This window comes from Haliotis rufescens, unplaced genomic scaffold, assembly GCF_023055435.1.
Source record: "Haliotis rufescens isolate VD_foot unplaced genomic scaffold, xgHalRufe1.0.p SCAF_17, whole genome shotgun sequence".
NCBI lineage: Eukaryota > Metazoa > Mollusca > Gastropoda > Lepetellida > Haliotidae > Haliotis > Haliotis rufescens.
Window position 1 is genome coordinate 31,097,525 of NW_025963857.1, and position 23,828 is coordinate 31,121,352.

The 23,828-nt window shown below is 41.4% G+C and overlaps 1 protein-coding gene across 4 annotated transcripts in view; it reads left to right on the plus strand.

The window, feature by feature from the left end:
* LOC124142525 (small conductance calcium-activated potassium channel protein-like) overlaps positions 1-9,607 on the plus strand; it is a 113,354-nt gene extending 103,747 nt beyond the window's left edge. For all 4 annotated transcript variants that reach the window (XM_046511045.2, XM_046511044.2, XM_046511043.2 and 1 more), the window contains one exon: positions 2,888-9,607. In XM_046511045.2, the coding sequence (XP_046367001.2) occupies positions 2,908-4,299 (1,392 nt within the window). In that variant the 5' untranslated portion in view covers positions 2,888-2,907 and the 3' untranslated portion in view covers positions 4,300-9,607. The remainder of the gene's footprint in view (positions 1-2,887) is intronic.
* The last annotated feature ends 14,221 nt before the right edge of the window (positions 9,608-23,828 follow it).

The following is a 23,828-nucleotide window of genomic DNA, read 5'->3' on the forward strand; positions in this document are numbered from 1 at the left end:
GGAAGTGTATTAGTGCTATAGTTTAAGGTGTAGTTTATGTAACACAGACCACTATTCTCAGTTCTCTACATTTATTTTTATATCCCAATTTTCCGATATATGTTTGACAATTAACAGGATTTGGCCGATTGTATGAATTATCAATACTTTCTCCGGATTGCTGCACATCAATGCTTCGAGCCAATATCATGGGGTCCAATACAGCAACGTTACAGGGTAAAACACGCGCCTGCACCATAATGTTAGTTGTGAGAGATTAAAGCGCAGTGCATTGGTCCAACACAGCAATATTACAGGGCCCAACACAGATCTATGCAGTACCTTTCAATACAGAGAGATTATAGCAACAACGCAATTTTGGTTCGAAACACGGGACTACCACAGCAATGTTAACAGGTCTAACGAAGAATTGTTACAGGTCTAGCACGGTGATGTTAACAGGTCTACCGTTATAATGTTACAGGCCTACCACGGCTATGTTAACAGGTCTAGCATGGCAATGTTAACAGGTCTAACCCCGCACTGTTAACAGGTATAACGCAGCAATGTTAACAGGTCGAACGCAACAATGTTAACAAGTCTAACGTAGCAATGTTAACAGGTCTAGCACGCCATTGTGTACAGGTCTAACTCAGCAATATTAGCAAGTCGAATGCAGCAATGTTAACAGGTCTAACGTAGCAATGTTACAGGTCTAACGCTGCAATGTTAAGTCTACCGCGGCAATGTTACAGTGAGTGAGTGACTGAGTGAGTTAATGCTTTACGTCACATCGGCAATATTTCAGCCATATCGTGACGAGGCAATGTTACAGGTCTAGCACGGCAATGTTAACAGGTCAAACAGCAATGCCCTTGTATCCAACACAGGACTGCGTCATATTGTTCAGAGAGATGTAAACAGCAGTGTAGAGGAGTGTGCTGTAATATTTGCCACAACATGTCTCGTCCCATAGCCGGAATGAACATATAAGGACACAAGGTATTCAGCAATGTTCAAGAGGAATACAGTGAAAAAGTAAACAAGGCTTGAATTTCTAGACTCTATCGTAGCCTCACCAGTGGCAAATGCGAGTTAAGTCCCCTCCATGTCCCTCCTATTTACCAATCAAATTTCCCCTCTCACAACATGTGCTTTAAATAAAATGGCGGCCACCAGTCAAGACGACCAGATTGATTATTAAAATATATGTTGTAATAAAACGGGTCTTACTTCGCGAAGTTCATCAAATTACGTGAACACATTGATTAAAAACATGGAAAGATTTGAAAAAAAATATCTGTTGACGCCGAGTTGGCGGTACACATGCTTTGCAAATCCTGCAGTCAACCGAAATCTTCACGGTATTTTACGAACCGGATGTCGATTTCGATTTTGATTTGACTATGCATGGACTCATTAGTCCAGCCAAAATATAACTCCATAATTCGAGGCCAGTTCGGCAAGGGTGAAAACTGGACTTTTACAGTTAGATAACTATCTTGCCTCCGTAAGATTGCTTTGTGTGGTACCCCGTCAACGTGGCACGATGTTCAAAATAACACTTCTGGTTTGTCTAGTCCTGAGTCGATGTTTTACAGGCCGTCGTAATATAGCTGGGGCGTTATATATAAAACAAACCAATCTATTCCGGATAACGTATCAGTTACACGATTGACAATGGGGTATCAAGCAGACTGGAACAGCGCCTTACGCCACAGCTGGTGACTCGTCATCACTCATCCTTTTCCATAACCTGCTAGAAAACGCAGGCCAATTTGCCACCACTAACCCCTTTCGGTAATCTGCAAGAAGGCGCGCCTCCATTAAAAACGCGCGCCCTTTTACGTAACGTATTCTCTATCTATCAGTGTTATGTGCGAAAACACAATAAATCAGTCAGAACGCGCGTATGGCTTTAAGTATTTTGGTAAGAAAATCCCTCCTTAATATTGTTTTGTTGATAGGTAAAGTTTGTATTTAAAAAATATACCTTAGTGACAATTGTTTCACCACACTGAATAAAAAATGGTTTTAAATGACACCCGTAAAAAACAAATATTCAACAAGTAATTTTAACACATATCCATGTAAACTTACATTGCAAAACATGTGTTTCTCTCGTGTTTGAACCTAAATGATGTTATGAGGTGGTTATTTTAATTTCGGTACTCGTTTGCTCAAAGAAGGAACCAAGGTGATGAAAAGGCCACGAGACAACTGAAGTCTCCAGTCGGCGAGTCCCGGACTGTCACGATTGGACAAGAGCGGTGTCCGTCGTGCGTTTTATGCTGCACTATTATCTGTGCAGGACATGCCGTGGTGAGATTCACGCTGTCATAATGCTGACTCCAGCACAAACACAACTCGGCTTCTCGCTGAATGTATTCGACCTATATAATCAAGTAGTGCACTAGGCTTGCATTTGCAAACGATATGTAGATTCACAATTATGATAAGCACTCGTTCACAAACAATGGTGGTTAGTGCTTAGGAGGCGAGTTTTTACTATGCGTTTAGATTTTGTTGTTGTTTTATAACCAAAATTATTTCAATGTTTATATTATTTGTTGTTCTCTCTACACTCTTCACGGGTAGCCAAGTGACCTAAGTAGTTCCTTTCAGAGTTAGCTCACTTAGCCATTCTGGGATCCGCTTGTTGTGAGTTCGAATCTGATATTTGTCCTGTTTATGATCCTCGGGATGTTACAAACATACCCGGGCTCGATGACTTCCCCAAAGAGAATAATGTGTACAACCTGCGTCACTTTGTGAGTTCCTTTCACATGATATCATTGGAATGCTGTTCAAAGTGGCGTCCAACCCAAGTCACTCTCTCAATACTTCCTACAAATGTATGTGTATGATTAATTCATTATTAACTTGTTGATTTATGTGTCTGTTGTAGGTGTTGACTGTTTGCAGACGATGGAAGAATCGGCCTTGACGTTGGGGGTGACGTCAAACTACACCAAATACGACAGCACAGAGACGCTCATCTCCGATGATGCGGGTAAAAACTACGGCGGCATGACTGCAGACCTTAGCAACAACCTGGGCTACCGGCTGCGCAGGCGGAAGGAAGTCCTCAGCCAGCGGAAGCTCATCGTTGACATCAGCTTTGTGCTTGGCGTGATGGGGATCGTTTTTGTGATAATAGACACAGAACTTATTTTCAATCAAGTGACCAGTGTGAACTCGGGTTTATCAACTGCATTGCGTGTGTTGACCTCAGCTACCACAGGAGCACTTCTCCTGGCAGTGGTGGCCTATCATGTTATAGGGCTCCGACTGCACATGGCCCGCGCGGGATTCTCCGACTGGAGGCTGGCCATGACGGGTACCAAATGGATTAAACTCATCTTCGAGCTGTTCGTGTGTATGATTCACCCACTGCCCTTCTTAGATATCCCAATACAGACTGTATCAGTCGCCGGGCAAGGGAATACTCTGAAGACGTCCACGATCCCAGTCAACGCAATTCTGACAATCCTCATGTTTCTCCGGCTTTACCTGTTCGGGCGTTTCATTGTTGTACACAGTAAACTCTTCCTGGATACTTCAGTGCAGAGTCTTGGCGCTCTAAGTCGCGTCAAGATCAACGCCCAGTTTGTGTTCCGTGCGCTCATGTCCACCATGCCGGGTGTCGTGCTGACCACGGTGATGTTTGGGATGTTCATCATCAATAGCTGGAACCTCCGTGTGTGTGAGATGTACACCAACCCCATGGAGGACGACCTTGCCAGCTTCCCGCAGGCCATGTGGCTAACAGCTGTCACCTTCCTTACCGTCGGCTATGGAGATCTCTTCCCCCACAGCTACTGTGGCCGCCTTATAGCGGGGTGGACCGGCCTCATGGGGGTCGGAATTATGGCACTCTCTGTTGCTGTCCTTGCCAAAAACTTAGAACAGTCTCGCTCAGAGAAGTATGTGCATACATTTGTACAGCAAATAGCGTTGGACAAAAAGCGTAAGCACGCGGCAGCGAACATTATTAAGCAGATGATCAGGATATACAAATTGAGGAAGGCAAAGCTGCCTGAACGGTCCTCGCAGGTGCTGCTCCATAGGACGAAGCTGTTGAAGGCAATCAGGGCCATGCATGAGGCACAGTTCGTGAAGATCCACCTGCAGGAGTGTACGGTGGGGCCGGTAGAACTGGCTACGGGGCTCAACGACATGCAGGCTTGCATCAAGTGTGTCCAAGAGGAGCAGAGGCATCTCGGGCAGAGGATCGCCACCATTGAAGCACTGTCCCTCAGCATGAGCGCGCAGGTTCTGGAGATCAAGGAGATCATAGCCAAAAAGAAGATATTCTAGGGGACGACGACAACGACTACGATTATGCGGGTGATGATAATGAATATGTCTAGGTGAATCATAAAATTTCCCTGACGACGGTGGTTTATGGAATTTCGATGATGGGGATGATGATGGTGTTAATATCAACGACGGTTATAGTGAGATTTCGAAGATGGTGATGACGATAGCTGTCATAACACTCCAACGAGGATGATGACGAGGACGAATATAGTGATTACTTTTTTTAAGAACGGCGATAACAGCGATCATAACATTCCAATGATGATGATGATGATGATGATGAAGGTGGTGAGATTCCTGGAATTCTTTCAGAAAAGACGACATAACCGGCCGGGTTGCTCTGCATAGTTATGAAACATGGTTGAGCATGTCATGGCGGGAGATTCCATGTGCCTGTGATTTAAGACAGAAGACATCCCAAGACTTAAAAACGAGTCGGACGAGTTAAAATGTTATATCCTTCCGCATCAGTGTTGTGTAATGATGCCAACACAGAGTTAATAGTCCGTTCGCTAGGAGACATAATCTTCTTTAATGAGTTTCAACATAAAATGCACTGGGTGTTTCGAATCAAGCACCTATTGGCACATTAGTTGCTGAAGCTATAACCATCGCCATTCACTTACCATTCATCCTCACAAAGGGAGTTTTTTTTAGAAATATTGATTTTTATAAATTGCTTCTGAAAAATAGGAAATTATTTTAAACGTGCGAACGCATTCATTTTTGTAATGTTATCCTTTAATGGCTTTGCATATTAAATGAAATAGCTTGGTTTTACAGGGGAGGAGGTGGCTGGATTATGGTTTGTCGGCACACACACAGTATGTACTCCCGATCAAACAAACTCCCATGAACCTTTTAGAAAAAAAACCTCGTTATAGCTGAAAATCAAGGGAAACCAAAGCATCAGCTGAGGGGTAAAAAATGCTTTGCTATTTTCAACAGTTCGTTATATCCAATGTTTAGCATTATATCGAGGTGGAATGCTTCAAAGAGATTCGGTAGGGCCGACATAGCGAGATAAAGGAGTGTGATATTTGAAAGTCGACTGTTTTTCAATTGGAAATAACCAAAGATGATATAGTATATCAAACACCTAGCATTCTCGACATAAAAGCTGATTATATTGCACTCAAATTAGTCGTGACGTCATGGGATGACGTCACTCAGTATTACCCTAATCGCGTGACAAGTATCCTGCAGCATTGCTTCATTACAGTCACATGACCTATATAACGTCAATCAATCTCAGGTTCGGACGGGATATGTCCACGCGAAGTAATATATCACCGCATGTAAATAATCTTTTGGCACATTTTTATTTCTTTGAATATGTATAGAATTATCACAAACACTATTTTGGTTCTTTTCAATACAATAATGCACAATAATTTCAAGTTCACCCCTACGGGTATGCTATTATACAGAGTACAGGTCCCAGGGCCCGGTTCCACAAAGCTATCTTAGCCCCAAGTCTGTTGTAATTCCCAAGTTCAACATAGCCTTACGTCACTCTGAGATCACTTTGTTTGACCAGTTTCACAAAGCGATCTTAGAATTACGATTGCCGTACGTCTCTGTTAACATGTGGGAGTTGCTGTCGTCATAGCGCTAAGATTGCTTTTGAGGAACGGCCCAGGTTTGTGTTGTATAATTTCTCCATTGTTGTGTACATGTATATTGATGAATAGACATTGTGCTTGTTGTCTCCGTGTAATCATATTTTGTACATTGTCAGATGTACAATTTTAAAATGCCTAGTTGTCTTTTAATGGAAAATTCTTTGTTACATTTAGGATATTATAGCATGCACTGCACAGTTTTCGAAATGACTTACACCAATGAAGCTTTAAAGTAAATTTGTTTCATCCAAATTCGCTTTCACGTGGTGATAATTATTACTAATACAGCCGTGGGATATGACATGGCCTCCGCATTACCGATAGTTCCGCAGTGGTTATGTAATTTGTTACTATTGAATTTTCAAAAATGTCTAAACGAAATGCATGTTTCATTAATTGGGAATAATAAATAGATCGAATATTGTGAAGCTAAACATGTTGTCGAATATAATATTCTGCGGTTTCAAAATTGATTTTTTTAAATTGATTTTTTATTTTAAGTTAAAGCAGGATCGTCAGATGCAATGTGAATAAGCCCGCAACGTGCCTCGATAGCCTCTCAGCTGTTTAGCAGCGTGTCGCCGCCCTAATCAATGCATACACAATATATGGGCCGCACGTCACATCAGAATATCAGCTGCGTCAATAGGCTAACTGTATGGAAAACATCCAAGTATCCGCTTGGTAATCATCTTAGCATTCCTTATCCGGAATCTGTACATAGATAGGGATGTTCGAGTTTTCCAGTGGAACTTCATTTGTCTCTACCATGTTGATGCGGAACTTCCACATTGAGAACGGCCATTGTTACAAGTTGTCCATGCTCCTCGTAATTATAGCCACGTATGTTCAGGAGAATCTGGACATGATATGAAAGAAGTTTGGCGGTATAAATTATAGTTATCAGTTGATAGTATGAAGTTGTAAGTTGTACGTTTACATCAACAAAGGATGCACACTTAGAGGCAGATAACTCTTGGTGGAAGTTTACCATAAATACTCGTTTGGTTGCTTAAGCCATGTATGTTCAGAATATATAGTGGATTGTCGCGTGGTATATTCACATATACCAGCAATCATTAGTTCGCGACTCGAGTGATTTCTCAATGCTCAGACAATTAATATTATATTTTCATCAATTTCCCATTGGTACGCTCACAGAGGAAAAATGTCAAAGCAACTTTCAGTATACATATTTATGGCCTGGGACAGGTACTTAATGACTGAAGGAAGTCTCTACTACATGAATGTACGGTACCTTTGATAAGCACTTTGATGTGAAAGCACTTCGGATCCTTGAAATGTTTCTTTTTTGTCATGACACAAACAACGAATTGAATTCAGAATAATTGTATTGCAAGTTTCTAATTTCTTTCTACCCGTACCGTGCTGTATGTAAGCTATTTATTAGAAAAAGAAAAACTTCATGAGAGGTCTCAGCCAGAAATTTTGCATCTCGAGTGCGCAGCTATTAACTTAGTGTGTTTGAACGGAAACTTTTGAGAGTCCAACATGTGTAAATGTCGATATTTCCTCATGACGTCACAGCAGTGTTTGCTTGGTTGTAACAAAGTGTAATATAGTTATATATCAACATTTATTTTACCAGAGTATATATTTTGACAAATGTTTTATTTACGAATAATGCAGAAATGTAAGAGATGTGTCGCACGAGCGACTACCATCAGAGTAGCGCGAGGGCTCCTCGTGTTCAACTTTTACTGAGTTTGGTACATGTCTACCTTAGTGTACTATGTTACAAATGTATATCTTGACTGTGAAGCTTGAATTCTGACTTCAACGTTGAGTCGAGAGCGTTATGACTGGAATCTGCTGTCGCCAAGCATGCCAATGTATGTTTAGTCCGATCGTTATGTCTGTGATATAATGCTTGTTACGTTCAGAGAAACTTGGAAAACAATCCGTGCGATGCGGTTCCGATTGTCTCACCGGACCTACTGACTCTGGACGGAAAATGTCGATCCAACGTCGGAGCTGTTCAAGTAGGAACGCTTAGTTCTGTTAAAGGTCGTTAAAAACCGACGATATATGAGACTAGCCGAATTTACAAAGTAGCTGACACCAGACGATTGAGTATCTTTGTTGAGGCAAATTTTGTTGAAGAAAATTCCTGGACGGGGTTCAAAATTGACATTTGCCTGATTTTATACGGTTTGAAACCATATGACATTGAGTGAATATTTATTAACCAAGATGGGAAGACAATGATAGAAGCCATTTGTTGTCTTCAAATTAAAAACATAAATTCCCTTTTCACATGAGATTGGGAATGTCCGGCATGAAGCTACGCCACACAGAGCGGAAATCTCGTGGTATTCTGGTGAACGGTAAACTTCGGTTGCTCTCGATAATCCTCGGCTTGAAATGGTCTGATTTTTGTACATACAATTTTGATGTGATATGCTTGAGAAATGGCTCTAATTCCTCATAGAGAAAAGTTCCTGCGATACCTCTATTAAATGGCAAATAGACGGCAGGTGTCACAGTTTGTTTAACTTCCGGTTACACGACCTTCGGCCACAAGGTTGTTATTGCATTTTCTTGAGCAGACTATTTTCCTTTTAGTTAGCAAACAGTTGAAGCGACGGGTGATATCTAGGCAGAATGGATAGATACTCTCTAGTCGTGGGCTGTACTTTCTACTTTAAGATTAAAAACTTTGTCACTGGGTGTTTTTTTTACAGTGATGTATTCATGAACCCGCCCCCCATTGTCTTTCAAGGTCATCGGCCTGGGTGTCCCGCTCATCCTATATATGTTGGGAAATTATAGAATTATTATGTATTGATTTTGCCAGTGTCATATCCTAGTCCAGATGTGTTTTCACAAATCTGTTGTAAAAATCTGCCGGTCTGCTAGTCAGAGTTTAGAACACTTGGGCGCTAACTTTTGATATATTTGACATTCGTCTCATCTCAAGCTCACAGTTTATCACTGCCAACTTTGAGAGGACTCCATAATTATTCTGTCACGTGACTATCACATTGCAAAATATAACCGTAGATGTGTTTTATTAAATGTTCCTTAGTATTTGAAATTGAACTTAATTCAATAACTTGCTTTCAAATTGACAGTCATGTTGCACGAACTTAGTGCGGAGGCATTTAGTCGTTCATTACATTTACAGATGAAGTATCACTACTCAAAGGCACCCGAGGTATCATGTTACAAAAACAAAAACAAAAACAAGTTTGACTAATGACATAGAACTAGATGTGGTCGCAAAAACACGAATGGAATAATTTAATCTCTGATACCACAACTACTGGTATTGATGACAATGATGGTGATAATCATTACTATAATAATGATAATACTAATGATACAAACAAGGAACATAACACATGTTTGCCTTTTTTGTGGTATACACAGTGTAGTAGTAGCATAAACACTGATGTTCACAACATGGCGTTTGTATTAGAAACCCACCTGCAATTGACCTAGCTGGGTCGGCGATCTTCATTTGGAAAGCACCCACTCTGTAAGCTCTATATATGTGAATGCAATGAACGGTAGACGCTAGACGGTGACTAGACGAAGGTTGTGGTAGACCCCGTCTACCCCGACACAGCCCACGACTTGACAGTGCACCATGATACACTATTCTATAGTTCATGTTTATCCCATAGTTTATGAATAAAAGCACAGAATGAACAAAATGCTGGTTATGTCATCATTGTTATTTTCCCTTTTCGCCTCTATAGTTATATTCCCGCGCATTATAAATCTTCATTATACTTCAGTTTTAAAGGATCACCGATGTTGTTTTTCAAAGGACGGAAAATGTGCTAGACCCAATACGCCGGCCTCAGGTATATGCCCTGGTCGTACCATATGGTGTGATCTATATTGTATTTGAAATGACAACGGAACTACTGGTAAGTTGCACTAAAACCTCAAGCCACACCTTCACCACTTGTATTCTCCACATGTTTCAATACCGACCAACTCGACTTCCTCCATGGTCAGTGGCATCTTCCAGGGGCAAGAGAGTTAACTGACTACAAAAGTCCAGTTTCCACATTTGCCGAACTAGGATGGTATTATGGAGTTAGATTTTGGCTGGACTAACGAGTCCATGCATAGTCCAATCAAAATAGCGCAACGAAATCAAAATCCGAGTTCAGAGTTCGGTCGATTGTATATTTGCAAAGCATATGCACCGCCAACTCGTTGTCAACAGATATTTTCCGAAATCTTTTCATGTTTTTTCAAGGTGCTCAAGTGATTTGATGCATTTTGCGAAGTAAGAACCGTTTTATCACAATATAGATCTTGGTTGTCGATCAGATTGTCTTGACTTGTCGCCGCCATTTTGTTTGAAGCAAATGCAAGTGATACAAGAGGTGGGATCTGATTGGTCCATAGGCGAGGCATAGAAAGGGCATAACTCGTAACATCCACTGGTGGAGCTACGATCGAACCCAGAAATTTCAGCCTTGTTCGGCAAGGTAGGCCAGTAGAAATGGTCGAAAACCCGGACATTTTATGGAACAACCAAATTTTCTGTTTTTCTGTTTCCTTAACGTATAGTCATGGTACACACAAAACCCAGACAAATTCAGACTTGAGGACAATTTTCTACAGCCATTTGAAAATAGGCTTATCACACCTATACTTGTGCCTGTATTCGGCCAAATTGCAACAAATGTGATATCATATCACAATGTTACACAAATCTTAATGCACTCATTAAAGCTTACAAAGATCAACAATGTAATAATTTAGATTTACATGTCTTTATGAATAGTTTTTATGATAATTTTAATAATTATGTCTGTTAATCTTAAAAATATATCAATAACTTTTGAATCCCCTGAATTCTTTCACTATCTAAACAAACTGGATATAATTATGGTTTAATTTTTTTTATTATTATAACTATTATTGTTATTATTATCTAATAATTTACATATCATTTTAGTTTAGAAAAAGGATAACAACAACAGATTTTTGGCAGTTTTTAAGTTTAATGAAACGCACATAAAAAGACAAACTTCATTGCTTTCCATATACAATGTTTGAGTGTGCTATATGAACTGGAACTATGAATATTATTGAAATTATTAGAAGTCTTATATGTATGTAGATACATTTCTAAAAATCACATTTATGCATGACTCATTACAATGTGACATGCTATTTCCCTCATACTTCTTTCATACTATCATACATTGTATTTATGAATTTGTAAGGGACATACATACATACATTTGCAGTGGATGCTGCATTGAATCCCCCTTTTAACACAACTACAGGATGTGCAGAGTCTGTCAGATGATTTACAAGAACACTTTATTTCCTTCAAGAGTTCTGGAGGGGCTGGAGGCATGTCTGTTATAATTGGGACTATACTCCCTTCAACTGATTTGAAGCCATGTGTCTCTTTGTCCTAAACAGTTTTAAGAGATTTCCATGTTGACACTTGCAGATGAACCCTTAGACAATGAAAATAACATGCCCGGCTTGTTAGAGGCCGGCTCTCTACACTTGTGAACTCATCAAGTTTCTCGTTTTGTTTCCCACCATAGAGTCAGTCCACAGACATACTGTTCTCCAACTTCTTTGAGAGGAACAGATGAATCTCCAAAAACTGTGACTTTCTTGTGTTATTGCTTTGCGGAAGTGAAATAATCCAGATGTTTAGATTTACTAAAGCCGAAGAAGGAAGATGTTGTATCACAACCTGATACTGCATGAAGGAAAGGAAGATTGTGACACAACTGTTCTCCTAGGCAACGTCTTGCTTCTTTATTGACATAGTTCTTGATCTTGTCTTCATGTAAACATTGCTCTGGGAATCCACATGATGTATCAGAAGGACGAACATGTCAGTATCATCAGAAATGACATGGACTGGTTCATGTTTCCCTGCCAACTCCACAGCTCTGTGAACAATAACAACGCCAGCGTCCCCTTCATCCTCTGCATGACTTACTAACACACGTGAGTTCTCTTTTATGTATGATGAAAGGAGATTAATTGTTTGTTGTTTGTTTTCTTGTTGGCAAGAAAACTTGCTGCATCACTTGGAACTGGAGTATTTGACTGCAGCATGACATCAGACCTTGCAGTTCTTGAGAGCTTTTTGCGCTTCTGTTCTTGATCTTTTGTTGTTGTTACATCATAACTGTTGAACACAACAATTACCTCATGATTCGTAGATGACCTGTGATGAATCGTTGAGAGGAATATTTCACAGACGTCAAATATTGTCCCAACCTTTGGCCATTTCAACTGTTGAAGTAATGCACATCCATCAAAGACTGTTGATACAGATGGAACATCAGTTTCAACATTTGAAGTCATCTTCATTATGCATTTGGCGAGTTGTGATTTCGTTGATTTTTACATGCTACCATCATCATGGAACAAGGCAGGTGCCACAGATGAAAGTTCGTGGCTGAACACAGATGGGGATGGTGGTCCTATCGTGGAGGCAATAGCTAAAAGTCGCTGATACAACTCAAGTTTTTCTCCACTTGTTAGTGTTACTGCACGTTTCATGATGTCAAATTTCACCACTTGTTGACTTTTCTCCATTGAAACATCTCCAAAAACATGGTTTGTAATTAGAGATTGTTTTGACTGTTCTGTCAAAATTGACTCTGTCATCAGCAATAACACAAGTAGCAATGTTACGAAGTTCAGACTGGACTCCAGTAAATGGATTGTGACTTCGTAGGAACTCTAAGAATTTGTTCATATCAATGTAGTCTTGATTCATTCTTACTGGATTTAGTTCTCGATGGTGATCACTCAATGAATTTGATGTTGCATTCGTCAACATTCTCAACTCATCTGTGTACTGTGCAACAATGTGTGCTGAAAGAAGCCATCTTGTCCGTGCACTGTCTTTGTGCACTGTCTTTGTGAGACCGGCTGATGTCTTCCCTGACTTCATGAGAGATTATTCTATCACCATATAAGACCAAGTGCAACTCAAGAAAAACTTTTGACTCCGATGAATTGTAAAGATGCCACCACCCTCTAGTGATTTGTGAAGACAGGGGCATGGATTTACAAAATCTTGAATGTACAGACAACAAAACTTGGTATTTGTCGCAGCAAACCAGGGAAGCATTTCTTGTGAAGCTTTTTAATTGCAGGAGCCAATCACCTGTTCTTTCAGCTCTAATGAACTTACACATTGTTGAGACAAACTCCATGAATTCAATCCAGAATTTTGATGTCCTTGAATGTAGATGTTTTGCTTTTTCTTTGTCAGCTTTGTCCACAATGTTATCCGCTGTTTCTTCAAAGTCATCAAATTGAATTTCACGACTTGAAACATCTTTAGCAATCTGTTCAAAATATGACAAAGAACCACTACCCACAGAATCATTTTCATCTTAACGATTGTCACCATCTTCATCCATGACATCTTCCTGAGGCTGTTCAAAGAGAAGAATATGTAGTGCTGTGCAAGTCAAAAGACATGCTCTTACAGTTTTGTGGTAAGACTTTCCTTCAAACAGTTTTGAAATTGAGTTCTTTGCATTAACACATGACCATAGTTCTTCTAATCCAGTATATTGCATTGACTTACATCCAGATCCAAGAAAGGACATCAGCTGATAAAATCCTCCAAGGCGAAGCTGTATGTGTTCGAAATCGTGAGGATTTTCTGTTTTGATTTGGTAAGCTTTAAAAGTAGAGTGGTTGTTCAAACGTGAGAAGTGCACAACACTGTCCAGTCTTCTGAGGCTGCTTATCTACAAACATCATTGTTGAATAGACTGCTTCGGTTGTCTGCGGATTGAGGGGTGTCATTGGATGATAAAGTATTTTTGACTGCATATACTCCCAATGTGTCACATCAGACATGAACCCTTGCCATCCTGGGGGTAATTTGTGATCTTAAAATGGAGAGCATCCACACTGTGTCTTGGAAGAAGAATTGCTTCAGTTTTGGAACTATTACTTCGACCACCGGATTAAATTTGACCTTTGCTATGGCGTTTGTATGATGATTTCTGTAGGGTTGTGTGTTGCTGAAATCACCAGCAGCAAAAATGTTGTTTTGTCTACTCACTGACAGTTTCTGTGTTGATGCAGGTGTCTGACATGCAATAATATCCCATGCCGTGTGCTATTGTGGCCACTTATTGTGCCCTCGTTGTAATTAAAAGTATCAGCTATCCACTGACAAAAACCTTCTGTGCAATCTTCATTGACACAAATGCCTGGGTGAAGGTCATCAATGTTTTTACTTGTAACAGCAGATGATCAAAATCCAAAATAGTGTCATATGACACTGTCATTCCTAAGGCTGAAAGGAGATTGAGTACAAGTTTTGACCTTGTAGTCTGGTGGATGAATAAACCAGTAGAGAACAGCAATGGAGACTGGTATGGATTTGGGACAACAACATTCATCAAGATATGACATAGACATATCATCTGCAGTGTACCGAAGATGTTGAAGATAATTCTAAAAGACTCCTCGTGAAAACCAGTAGAGCTTCAGGAACTTGACTCTCTAAAGCATTGATGTTTAATTCATCTGGCGAAGGAAAGTGTTCAGTGTCCAATTTGATGTCAGATAAAAGATTCCTGAGCTTTTTCCCCAATTGGCGTGACTCGGCAATCAATTCATCACCATCCTCCTGGTCATCAGTACAAAAGGCTTGGTGTTAAATCTCTGAAGCTGTATGTCTGAATTGGAAAACATTTTTCTTTCCTCCTAGTTCAGTTATAGTCAATTTATTGCCAAAATGATCCAGCAGTTTGCGTTTCAAATGTTTAACACAGTAAGGTTCAACATCCTCTGGAAGAAATGAAGACAGTTTTACAGTTTGTAGATCTGATATAGTAAAGTGACACCCAGTTTGTGATGACAACCAGGTACACAAGTTACTGAAACCTTTGGAATTTGTCAAATTTAGATTTCTTTCATTCGTATCACAGTCCTGTTTACAGCCTAAACAAGTTTGCAAACATTGGCGATCGCAGATTGCCTCTGCTGCTCTAATATCTCCAGCACATATGATTCTTGACTTGACATATATTAGAATATATGGATGTCAACTTCTTTATTATGAGGAACACAACGTTGTTGCTAAAGTCTAGACAATAACTCAACTCATCAGTGAAAAGATCTGCAGCCCAGTACTGGTCAATTCTAAAACACAATTTCAAACAAAATCAATGCAAAACACATAGTCCGAATACAACAATGCAGAAAGTGATACACGTCCACGGCACGTTTGTTTTTTTGGTATGCCTTTCTAGAAAATGCCAAAAAGTGAAAAACACGTGTCGCTTGGGCAGCCGAAACTACACGTGCAAAAAGGGTATATAAATTATACGGGCGGCATGTCAGACACTCACACTGATAAAAAAAAACACATCACAGAAATGTCACGACAGACATGTCACGACAGACGCCTAAACAACGCGATCCAGATGGAAGCCACCCATGCCAACATTGCTAGAACTTTTGGTTGCTCTTGTGTTGCTGTAACTTGATGCAACGTTATAGAAAGAGCGGGCAGACATCAGATAGGCCAAGAATAGGTAAACCCAGGGTAACTACGCCAAATGAAAAACAGTACTTGCGTACTTTGCATCTCCGTAATCGATTCCTGACAGTGACGTCATCAGCGACGAATGCCACAGGGCGTATGGTTAGTCGACAGACAGTGGCCAGACGACTCAGGGCTCAAGAAGTTAGAGCTTGCAAACCTTACAGAGGACAGTTATTGACAGCGCAACATCGTCGTCAGAGATTCGGAAGGGCCGGGGCTGGCAGAGGGTCGTCTTCACTGATGAAAACAGGTTCTGTCTGTTCATAGCTGATGGAAGACATCGGGTTCATGCCGAAGAGGAGAACGAACGGCTGTATGTTGCGTTCAGGAGGTCATGTCGTATTGTTGAGGGGGTGTTATGGTGTGGGGAGGAATTTGTGGGCAAGAGAGAACACCACTCGTCATCGTTAACGGGAATTTGACAGCTCAGTGTTACATGGATGACATTTCTGCATCCGACTGTCCTACCATATCTACAACAGTTGCCACGTGGTATTCTTTATCCGCATAACAACGCCAGACGTAGACTAACGCTAAGTTTCTGAAAATATATAATTTTGATAGAATCTAATAACTCCTAGTGAGATGGGTTATATTTGCAGATGATAACAGACCCTGAACCTGCGGAAAATCAAGACTTGCTTTATTTAGGTCTGTTGTATTACAGAAAGAAAAAGCGATGACAGCAGGTGTTCGCGAAAAAAGCGAGCTGGTCGTGTTTCCTAATCACTTCCATCAGGATCCTTGATCTGTCATCACTTTACCAATTGCAAGTTCTTGTGAGTTTCACCAATGTTGTAAATGTCTTTGTGCAGAGTCGGTCAGTTGTTATTTGGCCCTATTGGGAATATAGGTTAATACCCGTGCACGTGGTCTACGCCAAATGTCTAGGACCTGCATCACTTCCGGCCGTCTTCCTACAAGGAGCTACTCGCCAAGATATGACTGATACTGTTAAAGCGGCGTCGAAGTAAACCCGACACACTCACTGATTCGTGTCGAAGAAGTTTGGTAAAAATATTTTACATGTGCTTCTTAATCCTTGAGGAACCAGAGAAACAAGTCACAACAGGAGATGTTATCAATGCAAGGGAGATAACCAGTACTGGGTCTAATTCCTCATTTGGCACGAACACACCGGTGCCATCTTTGTGGGTCGTTAAGCGATACACCACCACCACCAGCAGCTTATTCGCAACCCATGCTAATCTGGCCTTGCTTGAGACATAAAGTTCTGGATTTGCTCCGTATGATACAGCCAATAGACTTGATACATTATATTTTCAAAGAGAAATATCTGGCATCAACTCCTTTACTTCAATTGTTAATACTGTAAAGGATGCTTTTTCTTTGGATAACTGACCCATCACACCTGACTGAGGCATTCCACCTTTTGTGATCGGTGTGCAAATAACTAAAATTTCGTTCCCTTCCGAGAGGTTTTTGAATGTTTAGCGTTGCAATAAAGGTTTTCTGGTGTAGACGTGGTCTGGCTGTATTTGCTACCGTATGGCAATTGCAGCAACAAATCAAATAGAAGTAAATGATCTCACTTTGCACATCTGAGGTATTTTGTTACGGATCACCGTATGTCGTGTCATGGCCGATGTTCAGGTTAAGAACTTATCAAAATAATATTACAGAATCGACACTTTTGGTAACATACCTGATAGACGTGCTCATACCAGTGATTGACTGTGTAAGGTTTCTCGCTGATTTAAGTAACATTTCAGTTATATCTCGAGTGGGGAAACATGAATTCATACATTGTAACCTTTGGGGAAAGGAATTCGGGTGTTAGGTGTGACGAGCGAAGGCTTTAAAACTAGCCAGGCACACGCGCACACAAACACGCACACACACACTTATACACACACACGCACGCACACAAGCACACACGCACGCACGCACAAGCACACAAACACACACACACACACACACACACACAGATCCGGGTCAGAATTTGTCTTTAGCAATTCATGTCGTAAGAGACGATAACGGGGTGGGGCGGTCAGGTTCGCTGATTTGGTTGATGTATGTCTTCGCGTATCACATCTGCGAAGATCGATGCTCATGCTGTCAGTCACTGGATTGCTTAGTCAAAACTTAAATATTTACACTGCATATTCATATTATGACATTTACAAACTCACTGACCCATACTGTCTCATGTTTTACTTCATTACTAAATACTTCAACTGTCATTGATCCGGTATTTGTAGAAAGAAAACCATCCCCATGACTCCCTGAGTAAAGAAGTGATAAGATTTCTATTTAGCCACCACATAAGCACGGTGTTCGCCTTAGGTGAGTTTGTGCATATTGTTTTGGTTTTGTTTATCGTTTATAGTTTTGTAAAGTCCAGAAGAAATTTCAAAAATATCTGGGCGATCCAAACGCAACGACATGCATGCATTAAGCAATCGACCAAACACAACATCACTTCAACTCTCCATTTGTAACATAATATCTCACGCTTACCATGCACGCCCAAAATTGGTAAAATCACGTGTTTTGATACCTACAGAATATGCACGTGCACTTTTGCCAAAACAATGAAGCGAAAGTACAGAAGAGTGTGCACATCAGTAGAAACCCACCAAAATAATGGCACGACACACTACAAAATGACGCGAGCAATTGGTATCATCCTAATGTGGGAATCCAAAGGCTATGTTGCAAGAACCCTTCAGCTGCTCTAGATTTACAGTGGGTTAGTTGATGAATCTGGGGCAGGTGTACCACATGTCACAAGTCAGCGGAATGACCGATCCCTGCGAACGTAGCACTTGCGTACCTGTTTTGTGACGGTGGCGTCACCGCTGCCTCGGCATTAGTGAATCTCGCGAGTCGACAGACAGTTATAAGACGACTGCAAGCTATGGTATCAGAGTTCGTTTAGTTAGTTTGTTTGTTGTTTACGCCGCACTCCAGCAACATTCCAGCCACGTGACAGTGGTCTGTAAATAATCGAGTCTGAACCAGACAATACAGTGACTGACACCATGAGCATCGGTCTACGCAATTGGGGTACGATGACATGCATCAACCAAGTAACCGAGTCTGACCACCCGATCCCGTTGATGGCCTTTTATGACAATCTCGGATCTTCACGGATGTGGTATCAGAGAGCCCACAGACCTTGCATAGGAACGACATCAGACACCCGTCAGGCAAGGTTACAATGAGCTTTACGTGTTAAGCGTTGGCAATTACGCAACTGGCGAAGGGCCCTCTTCTCGAGACGAGAGTAGGTTCTGCCTATCCAAGAATGATGGCATGGCAAGGATTCAGACGTAGAGGGTAACGCACAGCGCGTTGTTGCATTCAAGAATGTGAGCCTTACGGAGGTGGCAGTGTCGGGGTATGGGGCGGAATCTGTGGCGATAAGGCAACCAGACTCGTCATCAGTAATGGTATTCTAACTGCTCTTATATACAGGGATGACGTGCTCAGACCAGCCACAGGGAACCCTTTTCAAACAGGACAACGCTAGACTCCACATTGCACGCCTCTGTCAGGACCTCTTCACCCTCAATAACGTGAACGTCCTGCCATGGCCTGCACGCTCTCCAGACATGTCACCTATTGAGCATCTTGCCCGCCTGATTCGACTGAGACAGCAGCCACCACTCAGAGACAGCGCAGAGAATGGCAACGCATCTCACAATGACGTCATCAGAAGGCTCACTATGATTATGGAAAGTTTTGTGTTGCTTGGACTCATGCTGATTGTGGCTAACACACGATATTAGAGATATGTTGATAGCTGACTTTTAATTTACTACTGTGTCGGACAATTAGGTATGTAAATTTCAGTTTAGACTCCATGTCTTGGCGCCTCAGTTACTTACAATAGATCCATACCATACGATCCATGTCAGGGTGACACGCATTCACGTCACCGAGCCTAGCCAGGCCACATTCATCAGTAGGTTCTTACGACAAGCATGAAACTCAGGGGACCCATTCTTCCCCGGAAATCGCGTGGGCTGCATGAACTTTGATAGAAACATACAATCATCATTCCTCATCCCATGGTCAGAGACGGGTTTCGTAATGTCCCAGTTACCCAATTAATAACTGAATTCAGTACAGGTGCGTCCACACTGTCACATTTATCAAAGCCATGTAGCGCCAGTCTAATGACCCAGACACCATAGCGTGAAAACTCTTCTGCTATTGTGGTTCCCACACATAATCTGTGAAGCCATATGTGACCACCAGCAACGTGTACGGCGGCACTACGTCATCATCGAAGGTAAGGCAGACTGTGAAACATTATCCAAGGTTTAGCAAATAAATATTATATACCATATTTTCCGTATTTCCCGTGCGAAAGTATGTACCATAATGGTATTGACAATGAATGGTATGCTAATTGTGGTATGCACACACGTATGCTGAAGTCAAGGAGCACCTGAAACCTAGTGACTACTGGGTAAGAGAACAAATGCCAGTAGAGAAGAAGGTTAGCATCGGAATACTGAACTCTGGGAAACCTTTTAGGTGTTGGCAAGAGTCAACGTGTGTGATTTGTTTTGAGAATATCTGATGAATGTCCGGCTCTATACTATGTCTCCTTGCCATGTGAGGTTGGTTTGGCAAAGGTCATCAACTGTGACAGGTGCAATCAACGGACCTCATATCCCTAAATTTGGACAAAGAGAGACACATAGAGATTACCTTTATCGCTAGGCTTGGTATTCATTGATACTGAGGGTCTTTGCGGTCATCGGTATATTTTTAGAAACATAAATATCGGATATGTGTCTACGATGCCTGAGTTTTACCCACTCTAAAATATTCCACAGGGGTGACTATAATTCATTGTGTATACTGCACATGTGTAAATGTTACCTTTACATTTGCACAACCTCTCGACTTGATGTAAATTACCCCTGGCGCAAATGTGTATGCAATTGCGTTCGCATGACATAATTTCACAAGCGTTCATATTTAATGTACGTACCTATGTATCTTTTCATGGATATGCAAACAGGTGTATGGGAACAGGGCATAAATCAACTTAGAATAATAATATTTAATTCATGTGGTTTCCATTTCGCAAGCCTTGGGGGATTCCGGTTCAGAATGAGCCAAAATGCAGAACCTATTCTTGTAATGTGTCGGTTGGTCAGACTTTGATTGTTTTAAAAGAATAATATGTACCCAAGAATTCTGGAATACAATCATTTATCCTCAGGCCTAAGTCCGGACTAGTACAAGCGGCCATTTGGGAGTGATATCATGGTTATAAATTAAACATGGCAATGGGAAGTAATTATAGATAATAAGCAACACGACAATTTTTATACGAATTTGCACTTATCCATTGGAGATCTGTATAAAAAAATAATAGTATTCCGCTTTAGTTCCGCTTTACCACTTTTTTATACGCTGCTATATTTAGCTACCGTGTGCGGACATCGAGTCAGTAGCACTGCCATTGACGCACTTTGCAAATCGGAGTTTAAATTAAAAAATACAAGAAGTGGAGGTGATTTTGCTCTTATTAACTGTTTGTCAATTAAATACATAGTTGCATATGCGACACATTTACTTCTCTATGGTGTTTATCCCAGTTCTTGTCGTGTCCCACTTCTGGTCGCTAAATGCGGGCATGCACGTAGTTACACAAGTGCAATATCTTGAACACGACGTTTAAAACCCTTTCGACCCTTGAACGTTAACGTTGATTGAAAAGATATTCCTTTCAAACAAAAATCCCAGGCCAGTCTATCAAATGGGCGGACCCTCGGCAATCGGCATTATAAATGTTGTTGCTGTTTAGTTTTGGGTATAAAACATAAATGTTTCAAACTGTACCCATTTGATATTTCGACAGTGTGACAGTCAGTTTTGATAGTAATAGTTGGGGGATAAAATATGGCCTCTGGGTCTCTGTATTTGATTTCGATGGGATCATAATTGGCGGAAGTGATCCTTGGTGATCCCGAAAGGCCCATACTTCACAGGAACACATCAAGCTCCACACGGGTGTGGAGAGAGATTTTACGAGGGCTTTGTACATTGACTGCGCCCGTCCACTTCCAGATAGGTGAGGTGAGGTGAAATGGGGTTTAACGTTGCGTCCAAGATTATTGCACTTATATAGCGACGTGCATGTACGTGTGTGTGTTTGTGTGGCTGCTTGTACTAGTCCGGACTGATGCCGATTTATAGTGCTAGCTCACTGAGATACCATGCCGCAGTTTAACATGAATACCCCACTCAGACACAGTATACCGACTCCGAGCCGACCAGTCCTTGTTTAAGGCCCCTATTGCCGAGCGCCAGACAGGGTAACAACAAGTACCATCTTTTAACGTCTTTTGGTATGACGCGTTCGGGGATCGAACCCCGGACCTTCCGCTCTCCGGGCGGACGCTCTACCACTAGACCACGGAGGCGGTCTCCAGATAGGTAATGATGTAGTGGAGATAAAAGCCATCTTGGGCTCTCATTTCACCTGCTTGTGGGTTTGACGAAGTGGTAAAACAGCTTTTCTCCCTGAGCTGACACATCTTCATATAACTGAAATAATGTTCAAAGCGGCGCTTAAACCCATCCCGCTCGCCTACGTTTGTGTCACTCTACGTTGAATTTAATTAAAATCACTCATTGTAATAACTACATATTAGTACATTTAATCAGCTCCCGTATATTGTTCTAAATCCATACGATACGCATGTCAATTAACATCGTATATAGATATACTCAACAACAAAAGTTCTTGTGACACCAATATTTTAGTGTATTTTTCAAACAAGTAAAGTTTGGTTTTCAATATTGTAGTACATGTATGGAATCAAGTCACAAAAACGCAACTGCTACAGAAAAGCATGCATTCCATGCAAAGGTTTACTTTTATGCAAGCCCCATGCATTACACTACCCAAGAATAGATATAAAAACATGTGCGTTAACGGGATTCCATATGCATTGTTTAGCATCGTGCTGACAACAACCACTCAGAAAAACAACAGAATTACGCAATTATTCAACATTACGAAATGCCAAGCCTTTCCGAAAATGAGCGTCTGCGAGCCATTGGTATGCTTGAAGCAGGATCGAGTCAACGTGATGTTGCAAGACAATCTAACGTCCACAGAAACACCATTTGGTGTTCATGGCAACGTTGGCAACAGACAAATGCAGTCAGAGACCATCCTCGGATTGGCAGGCCACGCGTAACCAATAATCGACAAGACAACTGGATTCGAACAACACACCGATTCCAGCCAGCAACAGTGACTGCAAGAAGTATCCCTGGCCTTCGACGAATATCTTCACAAACAGTACGTCGTCGCCTCAGATGTGCAGGGATTGTCGCCAGAAGACCCGCCAGACGTCCCATTTTGACAGGAAACCACCGTCAAGCACGTCTACAGTGGTCTACGCTGAATGGCCATGCCGTGGGGACAAGTTCTATTCACTGACGAGTCTCGTTTTCACTTCAGCCACAGCGATGGACGGATTCGAGTGTACCGACGTCGAGGTGAACGTTACGTCAATCATTGTGTCATGGAAGAAGATCGGTTCGGGGGCGGCAGCCTTATGGTATGGGGTCGGATTACAGCAAGACTGAGGACCCGTTTGATAGTGGTAGAGGGAAAACTCAATGGACAGCGCTACCGCGACGAGATCATCGGCCTGTTGTTCTACCGTTTTTGCGTCGTCATGGCCCAGGCATTACCTTTCAACATGACAACGCCTGACCTCATATTGCTCGACTCGTTCAGGATTCTCTTCAACAAAACAACTTGAATGTCATCTTCTGGCCGGCTCTCTCCCCTGATCTCTCACCAATCGAACACATGTGGGATGAGATGCATCGGCGCTTTCGACATCAACCACGTGTTCCACAGACACTCCGGGAACTTCTAAACATGCTCCAGCAGATATGGACAGATATCCCACAGGACTTTGTGCGACGCCTGGTCCATTCAATGAGATGTGTTGCTTGCATCGCAACCAGAGGTGGACACACACGCTATTAATTTGTAAATTGACATTTTGGCATGTTCATGTTTTTTTAATGAAATCACGCATTTTCTGTAGTCAGTATGGTAAATTAAACCACTTGAACACTTACAGGAGTCTTTTATCTGTTGCAAACCGAAATTGTTTCAGATTTGGTAAAAAACAACAACTTTGCATTAATCTTATTCAATGTCACAGGAGCTATTGTTGTTCGGTATATTTTCTTTTTTTTCAACAAACTGTAACCTATATACGAATCCTTTCATTACCGAATTACGCACAACAATTGTTAACAAAATTGAATTTAACGCTGCCTGAAGCCCAGGGTCACCTGGTGGTCACTTCTCAGGCTAATTAGAAATCACT